Below are 14,095 nucleotides of genomic sequence, written 5' to 3' on the forward strand. Positions count from 1 at the left end.
CAAGATGAGCAAGGCGGACAATACATATTATTAATAGTAATTCATATCTTTGAATGATTGCATCCTTTGTTAAATAATTGGTTCAGGGAAATAAAAAACACGTTTTCTCATCTTAGTTTTTTGATATGCACACTATATAATTTTATTGAGATCTAAAGAGCACAGAGTACGTTTCTGGATGGCTGTTATAGAGAGAATTGTTTGATAGGCTGTCACTAATTGACAGCCTGGGGATAACAGTCCATACCGCCCAGTCAGAAACGTACTCTGTGATCTTTAGATACCTCAATAAAATTCCATACTAGAAAGAAAAGAAAAGAAAAGATGAGAAAACAAAGCGTGATATGACTTCCTTTATTTTCCTGAATAAATCATTTAAGAAAGGTCGCAATCATTCAAAGCTAGTGTTTATTCATTAAGCTTGTCCACCCGGCTCTCATTAACTTCAATGCATTCCATCGGACTTCCGACTCCAGTTTGCCTCCCTGTGCCGATGAATCTGGCAGCTGGAATTGCCGGTCGATGAAAGTGATGTATCTGTATCCTTTCCTTATTTACATAGCCTTTGATAATGACATGCACTAAATAGGGACAGGGTGAAAGTTGTTAACAGATTCCTATTATATACACACACGACACGTAGTACATGCACATGCATACAGACACAATCTTATAATGAATCTGTAAAAACAGAATTTATGTTCAATAAGTAAATCACACACACACACACACACACACATCAGTACCCAACCTACCTAGCATAACCAGGGAGGTAATGCCTTGCTCGTTTCCGATGGGGTAAGTGGCGTACTCGCAGACGTATCTGCCCTCGTCGGACATCTTGACATCTGTGATCTGGATGGCGGGGCTATTCAGGCTCGGGGGTGTCGTGGTGAAGGTTACCCGCCCCTTCTGGGGTGAGTCGGGGTAGTTGGCGCCGAACTTGGGGTGATACACGGCAATGTTGATCCTGTCTCCTTCCTTGGGCTCGTAAATCCATGACACCTACAGGTTGGAGGAGGACAAGGGTTTAAATAAACTCATTCTCAGTCTAGGCGGCTGCACACGGACACCGTGGCCCTCGTTTATTATGGCTGTAATATCTGACGGGGCATCTTTTAAGCACTTTATGGCTACGGTGCTGGTGATGCAGGGGGCCAGTCAAATGCTGCCTGCATTACCAAAATAGCCATAACCATCATAAAGAATGTCCTCAAGGGTGCAGGGAGTGCCGGCATTTGTGTGTGTGTGTGTGTGTGTGTGTGTGTGTGTGTGTGTGTGTGTGTGTGTGTGTGTGTGTACCCTACTGACTCAAAAGTGTTCTTCAAAGTCATATACATTAATAAGAACAACAAAACAAGAGTGATTTCCAACATCACTCAGGTAAGTAACCCCCTGGCATTAGCATAAGGACCAATGAAGCACAGCTAGCTGTGGGGAACTAACAGCATGATTTGGAGTGGATATTGACGATGCCCGTTGCGTTGAAAGGTGCCTGCCGTGTAGCGGTGCCCTCCAGTGAAACCAAAGGCAGTAGTATGCAGGCTCGCAACTCAATCAGGGTTTAGATACTATAGCTGCTTTGACGCTCTCGGTTACCGAGATCAGATTGGATGATTTAAACCTTCATTGCTTTACTGCTGCCGCTAATGGAACCAGGCACTTCTCATTTCATCGAGATGACGCGTTCAAGTGGCCCTACAGATATATATAATATTAATATTCTTCACAAGACAATCAATTGATTGCAGCAATAATGTTATTGTTCGTTTGGTGGGTTGTTTTTCTCTTTTCCCCTCCCGTTCTTCAGTAAATAACTGTTTTTGATGTTTGTTTGTTTGCTCGTTTACTTTCTGTTGCTGTCATTAGTAAGGAAATTGAGCTTAATGATTGTTTTTGTGTGATGTTCTTTTGATGTGACACTTTTTTCCTCTTTAAATCTTAGACTAGCCAATTATTTGTAAAAGAAAAATCTCCCAATTTAGTCATTATGCCAATTAATTCCTCCCCACACATCTCTGTGTTGCCACTAGTGCCACTGTTGTTGTACCCTACTAGCTCACCTGCCAGTGGGGGGCCCCCAGCGGGAGGACGTAATGCCTCCCTGCTGACAGGCGCTGGCCCACCCCATAGGAGTACATGCAGCAACAAATATCCTCCCTGACTGGCTTCCCTCACTCAAACACGGCCAATTGTATTTGTATAGACGCTTGATCGAGTCTATCCCAACTCATTAGTAAATAGAAAATATGATTTCAGGCCAGGATACCAATTTAATCCAATCTGAAGAAAGAACCCCACATTAACCAAGATCACTTATCAAATTCAATTGCATAGTGTTCCATTTCACCTCTTTATCCTTTATTCTGCATCTTGAATCCTGTATCTCTCTCCTGATTGGATAAAACTTGTGTCCCGACATTTATTTTCTGTTTACTAAAGAGCTAGAGAGATACTGAACCAACAACAAAGATATCAGAATATAGAGCTACTTAACACTTATTTTAACAAAACAAACATCACTTACTTACACCACCTTTAACGTTGATTAAATAAGTTGTGTCAGTGAGTTGTACACCTATTCATCCATTACTCACAGGTTTAGGCTACATGGGAACCTGATACCAGCCTTGGCTTTGACTGCCACATTCGTGGGAGTATCAGCATGACACTCCAGTGTAACCAAGATTCAATGATACACGGTTAGGGGGCATTTGAGTGATTTTTCTATGTAGCCGATGCTGCGGTCCAGATGGACCTACTCCAAGAGAGGAGGTACACAGCAAAATCGTAAGTGTTCATCTACAGTAACTGAGAATGTCAAAATTGACACCAATGTTAACCAGGAGTTAAATTAACACACTTTACTGTGCAGAGGTTTAGTGCTTTGCTCACGGACATACATTAGGGATTAAACCTGTGATGATTCAGAACAGTCTCTCTAATCTATACACCTACCCAAACACTCATGTCGATATTACACTGTTTTGTATGCTCGCCTGGCAACCTGACGTATATGCATTAGCGATAACTGACTCCCATCCAGTGAAAAAGATCATTGTTGCGAGCGAGACCATTCTGACTGACTATGCTGCTTTAACCCTTTAAGACCGGGAATGCATCCGTGTCATTTTAGGATTTCTTTGGGCTATTAAAAAATAGCAGATCTACAAGCTCATGGCGCGGCACTGAGCTTGTATATCTGCTATTTTTGAAAAAAACAATCGTGAAAATGTGTGCAAATCTTTGAATATATAATGGATATTTTTAACTAAAATCTATGATTCTGGGGGTCCCTGGAACACAATATTTTGAGATGGGGGGGGGGTCCGGGGACAAATACATATCATTTTGGGAGCCCTTGACATGAAAGAAAGTTTGAGAACCACTGATATTATAGCAACATACGTTTCTTTTTTTTTAACTGTTAGGATTTAAAAGACATTTGTAGAATCCACAGAAGCAAAGATTTGAGTTACAAAAGTTCGCCTTACATAATATTCAAAGATTTGCACACATTTTCACGATTTTTCAAAAATAGCAGATCTACAAGCTCCTATTTCGCTGCCGCGCCGGTGCCGGCATTCGGTGCCGCATTCGGTGCTGCGCTACAAGCTTGTAGATCTGCTATTTTTGAAGGAAATCTAAAAATGACACAGACGCGTTCCCGGTCTTAATGGGTTAAGAAGGCACAATGGAGCCATTTCGGCTGTGCATGAAACACTTCTATTTGCATTTCACACCACAAACCCAATTTAGCCGTCGTGAGATTGCAGCGCCACACATACCGTATGAAAGCCGGCGAAGAGGGGAGCAATCAACTTCTTGACAAAAGAGAGTGAAAAATACATTTCCATTTAATATCTTCTCACCGTTAACTCTTGTCCGTGTTCCGTTATTGACAATTTCCATCTTACATCATCATTCTACCATCACAGGGATATTTGCCCCGACCATTGAGGCCAAGACCCTCGTACAGTAACTCCTCACTGTTTGGTCACGTCTAATGTGGGTGATAGGACCTGGAGCTCTATTCCTGCTCTGGATAGGAAGCTATCACGCTGGATAGGAGTGATAGCTAACTCAGCTATCAAACATGCTCAAATTGCAGATGATTCAACAAATTGCATGTTGAATTCTTCTTTACAACGGAAAACTATATTCTTTGTATCAGACAAGCTCACAATAGTCACGACACATCCAAGTGTTGAGTGCCTGCTTTTTGACCAACGGACTAAGTCATAATTATGCACGAGGTGCCAGATTAAAAAGAACACATCTACGAGCTAACAATGCGTCGTATTGCAACACATGACTCCATTAAGACCTGAAGCCGATTCTACAAATGTCTTCTAAATCCCAACAGTATTCTGAAAAACGTTATGTTTCTATATCAGTGGTGCTCAAATTTTTTCATGTCAAGGACCTCCAAAACAATATGAATTTGGCCGCGGACCCCCATCTCAAAATAATTTGTTCCAGGGACCCTCAGAAGCAAAGATTTGATTTTAAAAAATGTTTGCTTTAAAAGAAAATAAATTCAAAGATTTGCTCACATTTTCATGATTTTTCAAAAATAGCAGATCTACAAGCTCGTAGCGCGGCACTCGGTGCCGCGCTATGAGCTTGTAGATCTGCTATTTTTGAATAGCCAAAATGTAAAATAATGCTTTTTTAGCTCAAATAAAAAAATTACACGGATGCGTTCCAGGTGTTAATGGGTTAATAGCTTGTAGGCAGTGGTGGAAAAAGTACTCAGATGTTTTACTTAAGTAAAAGTATCAATACTGCAATATAGAAATACTCCGTTACAAGTAAAAGTCCGGAATTCAAAATTTACTTGAGTAAAAGTACAAAAGTATTGGCATCAAAATATACTTAAAGTACCAAAAGTAAAAGTACTAAAATGTTTGAAAATAGCAGATCTACAAGCTCACAATGCGACGCGTTGTGAGCTTGTAGATCGGTTATTTTCAAATAGCCTAGGTATAAAATAGGGCTAAAGTGGTTGATGTATGTTTTATAATGTAATCATTTAAATCTGCAAAGTAACTAGTAACTAAAGTTTTCAAATAATTGTAGTGGAGTAAAAGTACAATATTTGCCTCTGAGATGTAGTGGAGTAGAAGTAAAAGTATAGACAATTGGAAATACTACAGTAAAGTAAAAGTACCTCAAAATGTACTTGAGTAAATGTACTTAGTTACTTTACACCACTGCTTGTAGGTCTGTTATTTTTTGCATGTGACAACGTCCTACAGTGGAGCTTGACTGGCCTCCTCTATGCAACTGGACACGTACCGCACCGCGGCTCATAGACAAACAACGCAGAGAGCAGTGCTTCTCTCTTGGTCAAACACTAATTAAGAACTGAAATATAACAACCGTTTTGGCAATTGTAATAAGTTACACTATGGGGAAAGTAATAATAATACAATAATAAATGACTTAATAACACGTTGCTGGGGACCCCCTGGGACCCCCCCCCAAGGACCCCTGGTGGTCCCCGGACCCTGAACGACTGTTCTAGAGGTAAAATATACTGAACCGTGACGTGAGTGATGGACTACTAGAGTGTGTGGGTGTGGGTGTGCTGCGTGTGTGTGTCTCTGACCTGTGTGAGCTGGATGCCTGTGGGGTCTGAAAAGGCACAACGCAGGTTGACCGTCTGTCCAGGGTAGGACAGCACCTCTGGTTCTACCTTCACCCTCTGACCTCCAACCCCTGTAGAACAAAAACAGAATACACATTTTAGGCATTTTTAAACATTTCAATTTCAACATAAAATGTAACAGAATGATGACCGTCAACATGTCCAAATTTGCTTTTAGCTTCACTGTGGTGGACATGGGACAAACAAACCCCAAAAAAAGAAAGAAAGACATGTTTGTGTACGATATACTGTATATGTATGCATAGACATAGGTACAAGTATATAGAAAACCCAAATGAAGCCTTGCTGTAGTTCAGGCAGGCACAGGAGTCAAGCCGGTCTCAACCTCCAACCGCATTTGGCCACGATCCTAATAGTTCATCCACTATTTAAGCAGACCAATGCTCACTCTTACAGTACATGGCATCTCTGCTGCTACCAGAAATGACAGCTCAGAGATCAAAACTCCATCCACCTCCCCAGTCCCCACCCAGCCTCCTCCTGTAGCAGCATTTAGGTTTTCACTATGTCAGCATGTAATATAATGTTGGTTCATATTATTTCATGTTCTTTAATATCCATGTATCTTTAGGTTCTGCCCTATGAGGGGTTCATATGTCTATTATTATTATTATGTCCACTAGTCCATACCCGTGGGGGGATATGCGCACATGATCTGGCAACCCGGGAGGCAGTTCGTCCCATAGCTCGCGGGGCCAACCCACAGCTGGGCAGCCGTAACCATGGCGACATTTTTGTTTACATAAAAAAGCTAATAAACAGAGATTTTGTGAAATCGAAAAACGGGCTTCGCTGTTCCGTGCACATGGTAATGATCAATGGCTGTGTGCAAATTCAGATCAATTGCTCCAGCCACTGAGGAGAACCGGGCAGAAGAGATTTTGGTCTCACCACGATTTTGGCCTCACCGGAGGTTTGTGGAATTATAGGAGGATGTAATAACAGTGTAGAGCTCTGCTTCGGGGGGTTTGTGATCTCAGAGTCTGCAGTGTCATGTTTGCATAGATTGTTGTGGAGCATCACGGGAGCAGAGCCACACTGACTGACACATTCAAAGAAATAACATCGCAATAAATGGTTTCATTGGGAGTGTGTCTAACTGAACAAAGCCTAAAAGGTACATATTCGTCAAAAAAAAAAAAAAAAGTACATTTCATGGACACCTTCAAAAGGTACATTTCATCATGGACAGCTTCAAGCAAGGCATCCGACAACACATGAGGCATATAGTTTATTTTTGTATTGGGTGGCTCCAGTGGGAACGAACCCCCTTAAAATGGAACTATTACTGTAGTGCTTTCTACCCACTCGACTACACAGGGAATGGAACTGCTAAAATGTTGCAGTGCTCCTCGACACACTGAGCTACGCAGGGCTATGAGGCAACTCTCTCTCTCTTCCAGGACTAAAGGAGAGGGGAAGAAGAGAGAGAGATAACGAGAGAGAGAGAGAAACCAGGGGAAGTGTAGTGATGATAAATGAGGACAGTGGGGAGTTGTTTGGTAGAACAGAGGACGACATTAGCGAACACAGACAAGTAGGCCAAACCTACAGGAGTCTTACTGTGATTGTGTGTACTGCATGTGTGCTTGTGTATGAGTGTGTGTGCTGTGTGTGTGTGTGTACGTACGAGGATGTGCCACACAGTACACATGGATGTGAACTGGTAAATTGAGAGTAAAAGCAGCTGCCTGGCAACATGGCTCATAAATCTCATGGACGGTTTTCTGCTTTTCTACAACATGCCATTTTAGTCTGCCGACGCATTCCTCTGGAAAAGCAAGAGTAACCAAGAGTCTAAATAAAAAATACACTTTACTTGGTGTGCGTGTGTGTGACTGTGTGAGTGCGAGCGATAGAGTGAGTGAGAGAGAGCGCGTGTGTGCGTCTGATTTTGTCTATGCGTGTGTTTGTGTGCATTTGCTTATCATGTCTGCATGAAAATGTAATTACTTGTATGAGTGAGTGTGCATCGGTGTATGTCTGCAGGATGCCACCTGTTTTAAGTAAAGAGGGATTATCTGTTGAAGTAGCCTACAACTTTAAATGCATGCCAGCCTGGTACGAGTCTGTCTGTGTGTGCATGGACGTGCGCGAGCATGTGCGTGTGTGTGTGTGTGTCTATATATGCACACACAACAGCACAGGGTGCGTGCGCTAGCAAACTGAAGACTGAAGACACACATAGAAACTCAATTTCCCCTAAGGACAAACAATTATTTGTGGAACTGGTTCCACCAGTTCAGGCTCAGCACAAGCTGTTATGTTCAAACTAATGTGATCGGCAGGAGTGATGAGGTATACTATACACACACACGGAGAGACACACAGAAGCATGCATGCGCATGCACACACACACACACACACACACACACACACACACACACACACACACAGATGAGAAGAAAGGGCATGGCTGTCTAGCGTTTTTTGACAAGCTATAAACACTGCACCTTGGCATCTCGGGGGAGAGATGCGATATCAATAAAGAGAGAGAAACAGAGGGAGAGATGGAATTGAGGGATTAATAATGAGCATCAGAGAGGAGAGAATGAGAGAGAGGAGAGTGACAGAGCAGGAGCAGGAGGGAAGGGTTTAAAAAACAAGGCTTTCCTAGAATAACGGCAGCTCTCACAGGACCAACCCAATTTACAACCTCCAAACAACTCCCTTGGAACCACAGAGGAACCTCGGGATGACCACAGAAGAGCCCATGGGAGCCCCGACGCTGCTTTACTGGGCTGATCTCTCCCCTTCTCTCGAACTATGTCTCCCTTTGGTACTTACGCAGTAAAATCCATTCAACTCTGAAAGTGTACAGATTTACCCAAATGTAAGGGTTAATTTGGGTCAATGTTTTCACTCTCAGGCATTAAATGAAGAATGCAGAAGGAAGTGGCCATGGGCACAAATAAAAAGGCGTACTCCCACTTATAATTAAACGCTTAACAAACACACACACACACACACACACACACACAAAATCCTGTGTCAAACATGCCCACACTCTGATGTATATGCATGCATGCTCCATATGGACTCAAATATATACACAATAGACAATGCTTGCGGATTGTAAACACAACACATACACAGGCATATATTGTCACTGTAGGGCAGAAGCCTTGGAACACAGGTTCTTTTTCCCCATTTCCTGAAAAGTTATGTTTTTTTGGACATTCAAAATTTGCCCACCCCGACAGCGATGATATGCTGTACGCATGCACATACACTAAAGTCTCACAAACAGTAAGGCGCACAACACCGACACACAAAAAAACAATCGACTTGCATACACAAAACACCCACACAAGAGCACCCCCACAGGAGCACATCAAACGCAACGGCGTGCAGTCTCTCTGCGAGAGACACGAGGGGCTGAGGTCTGTCTTACTCTACAGATGTTGGGCCTGTGATCCCTCAGTGTCTGGGGTGTACGCCGGAGATCAAGCCAGAGCCCCACTTCAATCTACCTGAGCTAGACTCGCTAACTACAGATTAGCTCAGGGAACGCAGGGCCTTGGGCTGAAGGCGAGCGAACGATGAGGTGGAGGGTGTTGAGGGAAGGAATGGAGGGGGGGGTTGAGGGTGGGTGGATGAGAACCCCGGATTCCTCCTAGTCTCGTTTGGGGAGTATATGGATTGAGTGAAGCTTGCACGGAGTAGGTCATTACACCCGCTAGTATTGACAGCTAACACGCCTTACAGCTCTCCCTTTCATGTGTTCACAGCCACACACAGACAGGGCACACGCACACAGTCACACGCGCACACACACACACACAGAGCCACAAGCCTTGGTTGTCTGTCATTGGGAGCCAATAAGAGCAGAGTCAACCTAGGTCATCTCCTGCCTAAGACAAGATGAAAGAATGGGTGGCCTTCTGAGACTGACACCCCCCTCCAGGGACATGATGAGACACATAGACATGCACACTCGACATACACACACACACACACACACACACAGATAACCACACAGACACCAAACCCTGAAGCCCTGGAAATTGACAGTCATTAGGATGGCAGCACAGGCCCGAGCCCTCTGTACGTCTCTCCGAGCTGAGGCTAGTATGCATTTGAAATAGTAATTGTTCAGTATAAATATTTAGAGAGCCCTGGTCATATTAGAGAGAGAGGGGGGGATGAGACACGGTTCAAGGGTAGGATTGAGTGGAGGTGAAGAGAGAGAAAAACAGAGAGAACATAAGCCTTGTGTTAGTACTGCTCTACTTTGCAGTATCGTTGCAGGTAATGCAGGTAATGCATCAGACACACACGCACGTACACACACACACACACACACCTTAGGCATTCGAAAAGTAGCACATCCATGTAAGTCAGTTCATGTTACCCATCATTATGTCTTTAACTCCCTCACAATGTGGGCCACACACACACACACACACACGGTCGCTCATACAAACAGACACACAAACTAACAAAAAGACAGATTAACACACCATGGCCATTCAAAAGAAGACAAACCTGCACGTGTGCGTACACAATCACACATCAAAACACGCATACACATTAACACAGAGACATACACACAGGCAATGTGCCGTGGGCACCACCATATTAACAACACAGTCCTCTCTGATCTCTTGCCTGGTGGTCACGCTGACATTTACATACTACCCAGCATGCCGCTCTGCTGAGAAAAACGGAACAGGAAGGAACGAAGGAAGGAAGGAAGGAGAGAGGAGAAGAAAAAGAGGAGGAGGAGGCAGCACCGAGAGGACGAAGGGATGAAAGGAAGAGGAAAAAGAAAGAAAAGAGGAAAGATGGCCCAGGAATGCCAGAGCGATGCGAGGATGAGAGAGGAGGGGATGAAAGGGCGTAAGGCAGGAGAGGGATGCCAGGAATAGAGATGTGAAGCAAACGTGGGACCGAGTGAGAGAGAGAGAGAGAGAGGACGGGAGGGGGAGGGAGAGAGAGGCTAGGCATTAAGTAGGGTTCATAGGAGATGGAGACATTTAGGGAGAGGGGAAAGGTATAGTAGAATGGGGATGCAGAGAGACATTTAGGAGAGGAAGGGAAGGAGTGAGAGAGGAGAGAGGAAAGGTGAGGGAAATGGAGAGAGCAGGGAGAAGAGAGAGGGGTTAGTGGAGCTAAAAATGTTGAGAGGCACAAGTAGAGAGGGAAACAGAGCGAGGAGAGGCAGGTGACGAAGAGAAGGAGAGATGGGGGGGAGGAAACGTTGACTCCGAGCACACCTGACCTTGAGAACAAACACAGGACTCAGAGGCTGAGGAGAGAGACAGAGAGGGAGAGAAGGAGAGCAAAATACAGTAAAACGAGAGTAAGAGAGCAAAGGCACCGAGTCTGAGAAAGTGCCAAACAGCGAGGCAGAGAGAGGTGGATGGAAAACGAGGTAGTGAACATGAAAAGAATGAGAGAGAGAGAGAGAATGGGAGTCCGAAATCCAAATACTAATTTCGTTGTATGGGCCATTCGGAGCCGGCCGTGGCTTATAGAGTGAACATACGCTTATTATCAGCCCCTGACCGCCTGCCTGCTTGACTGCTTGTCTCCTAATAGCATTCATGTCCTCTGCCTGATCCCAGTTATAGTGGGTATACAGCCCTGTAAGGGAGGCGGGGGGTTCGAGGAGCGAGGCCTGTCACCTGGAATATCTAATGGCCTTCAGAGCTCGTTGCCTCGAGTCGCCCGCTCCATCACACCCAGTGGCCCTGTGCTCTGTCAGCTCGCCTCCAATCAGCAGCATGATCGCCTCGCGGACGCTATAGCATGGACACTGTATTGTAGATGCGAGAAAGGGAAGAATGAGGTGTGAGCATGAGTGGGCTTTTATGTTGTGTGTTCGTGTGTGTGTGTGTGTGTGTGCGCGCACACGCGCATGCTTGCGTGGGTGCGTATGTGTGGTGTGTGAGTGCATGTCCCCCCGGCATGCAGTGATAAACAATAAGAGGCTTTTCCATTCGTTTTGCCAGGTCTGTGCAAATGTCTTCATTTTTATTTGTTCTATTGTTTTTGTTTTTGCAGGGCCCACTCCTCTCTCTCTCTTTCTAAGAGTAATGGCTTTGATATAAGCAGCGCGGCGTGTTGGGGCAGGAACATCACTATCCTGTCGTAATGAAGCATGTCTCAGGCCTGTGTCTCGCCGTTCTCTGTATAGTTTTCATCATGCATAATCTGTTTTTTTTTCTCCTGTGTGGAAATTAGCACGATTCAGAGAATCTTCTACCTTTTCATAGTGTTTTAGTGCTCTGCCTCTGTGCGTTAGGACTCGGTGGGGGATGGGATACAAAGGGGGTGGGGGGATTGGGGAGCACAGAAGTTACACTCAAATTAGTTTTTTGCTGCAGCAGAGGATCCATAATGTTCGTGTTTCTTAGGCTTAACAAAAACAAGTGTGTGTGTTTATGCAGACGCTTTAAAACATTGCTCACTGACTCACTGCAGTTATGTTTTTCAGACTTAATCCCAAGTGTGTGAAAAAAAAAAGCTTCTGGAAATGTTTGTAGCCTAGCTAGTTAGCCAACGAGCAGTGGTTCCTTTAACACTTTGTTGTTTCCCCAGGGCAACGGTTACAAACGGGAAGTTCACCGAGGTTGGAACTTTTAGGACAGCAGTGTTATTGTTTACGGAATGAAACAGACTGTACTTCCAACCTTGTTCAAGCCCAGCCATTGTTCAGGACATAATGAGAGCTAGCTAGCTTCCCTGTTGAACAACCCAACTCCATACAGTTTAGGGTGACCCAGATGTCCTGGTTTGACCGGGACAGTCCCAGTTTGAACATTGGGTGTCCAGGCACTCACTGTCCTGAGAAATATCTGTGAAATACACAAATGTCCTCCTGTGTGGATTGCAGTTAAAGTTTTAAGTTTCCAGAACTTACAAAAGACATTGCTTATGTTCCTTTCCATTTGCATTAACCTAAATTACAATCAGAAAACAAACAAACGGCAAACACGTAGGGGATTAAAACCGTATTGATCTGAAGGAGTGTCAATCAATAAAGCATAGCAACGGCTACTGGATGAGTGGTGTCAGTCTACAATGCTGTGACAGGACCACTATTAAAATCGATTGTTGCTTAGAACATGAGTTTGTCATTTATTGCAACCAGACCCTTGCTATGGGTATGTGAAGTAAGAATGCCAGTGTGGGTTTGAGATTTTGAATATCTAGTCACGGACAGTATTTCTTATGATTTTTTGATTTGCTTTATATCTACTGTATGAAAGTAGACCTATCTTCTCGTGTGTGTATGTGTATGTGTATGTGTGTGTGCGCTACAGTGCTGCTACACTGTAGGTTAATAGCCGTTATCAGCTGCATTTTGGAACGGAGCTGACTTTAAGCTGCCTTCTGCTGCTGTTGCTACCCGACACTGTTGCTGCACCAGTTCTTTTTGACCTTCACATACTCTCACACATACGTACACGTTCTCACACAAGTATACATAATATACTGTACATGGACACACAATGACATTCACGGGAACTGCGTGCATGCGCAAACCTTGTAAACACATGCAACAAAGACACGGAAAATATTAGCACATGTTCTCCGACACTGCGGACATAACCATTGCGCGCGCAATGTCCCCCCTTCACACACAGTGATTGCATTTTCACTGACATTGCACACAGCCCGATATCATAGCTATGTCTCACAATTTCTCCCTCGTACATACATGGACTACAAGCATGCACAGGTGCGCATAGTGAGCTCACACACTCACTAACATTGCATCGCCCATCCCACACACACATTTTAGGCCTTCCACGCTGTGTGCGGGGGTAGTTGGTATGCAGGGAGCCAGGTCGGGAACGCAGGCTCTGACAGGCAAGGCACTTTGACACGCCGAGAATAAAACCAAGAAATGAAGACTTGAAGCGCGTGGGGCCTAGTATTTTTCATTGACCTTTTCACTCAGCTCTCTCTTCTCTCTCTCTTTCTCTCTCTCTGTCAAGGGGCAATCAATAACCACATATTGGGAGAAAAAGGCTCAATTGTAGACACAGATACGCTACGATGATCCTTCTCCAATGACAGCTCCACTACAGCCTTTTCCTTTTAAATGTTAGCCTTTCACACTGCTGACCTTAAGACCAGAAAAAGAAGAATCTAATCATGTGGATCTCAAAATCCACATGGAAACCACATGGTTACATGTGGATCTCGGACTTCATGTGGGCAGCCTGTGGTGTCAGTCATCTATGACGAATCTATAACTATGTGTGACTTCAAATATGGGCAAGGTTTCAGCCTGATTAGAACTCCACTGACATCCATTATAAAACATTCAATATTTTAAAAAAAACGTACGTGCGTAGGGGTACTAAGCTGGCCTACTGGCTGTGTGCACAAAGAAATGTGGCGCTCATCTGTCGAGCGGTTTGCGAAATTAGCTCTGGTCAACCACAGACAGACAAGATTCACAGA

The 14,095-nt window shown here is 44.2% G+C and overlaps 1 protein-coding gene across 2 annotated transcripts in view; it reads right to left on the bottom strand.

The window, feature by feature from the left end:
• Positions 1-14,095, bottom strand: part of LOC308083969 (poliovirus receptor homolog) — a 137,186-nt gene that overhangs the window by 87,720 nt on the left and 35,371 nt on the right. For both annotated transcript variants that reach the window (XM_080426417.1, XM_080426416.1), the window contains exons 2-3: positions 5,615-5,724; positions 756-1,005 (exon numbers count right to left, since the gene is read on the bottom strand). In XM_080426417.1, the coding sequence (XP_080282543.1) occupies positions 756-1,005; positions 5,615-5,724 (360 nt within the window). The remainder of the gene's footprint in view (positions 1-755; positions 1,006-5,614; positions 5,725-14,095) is intronic.

This window comes from Gymnoscopelus braueri (genome assembly GCF_963280865.1).
Source record: "Gymnoscopelus braueri genome assembly, chromosome: 4".
In the NCBI taxonomy this organism is placed as follows: domain Eukaryota; kingdom Metazoa; phylum Chordata; class Actinopteri; order Myctophiformes; family Myctophidae; genus Gymnoscopelus; species Gymnoscopelus braueri.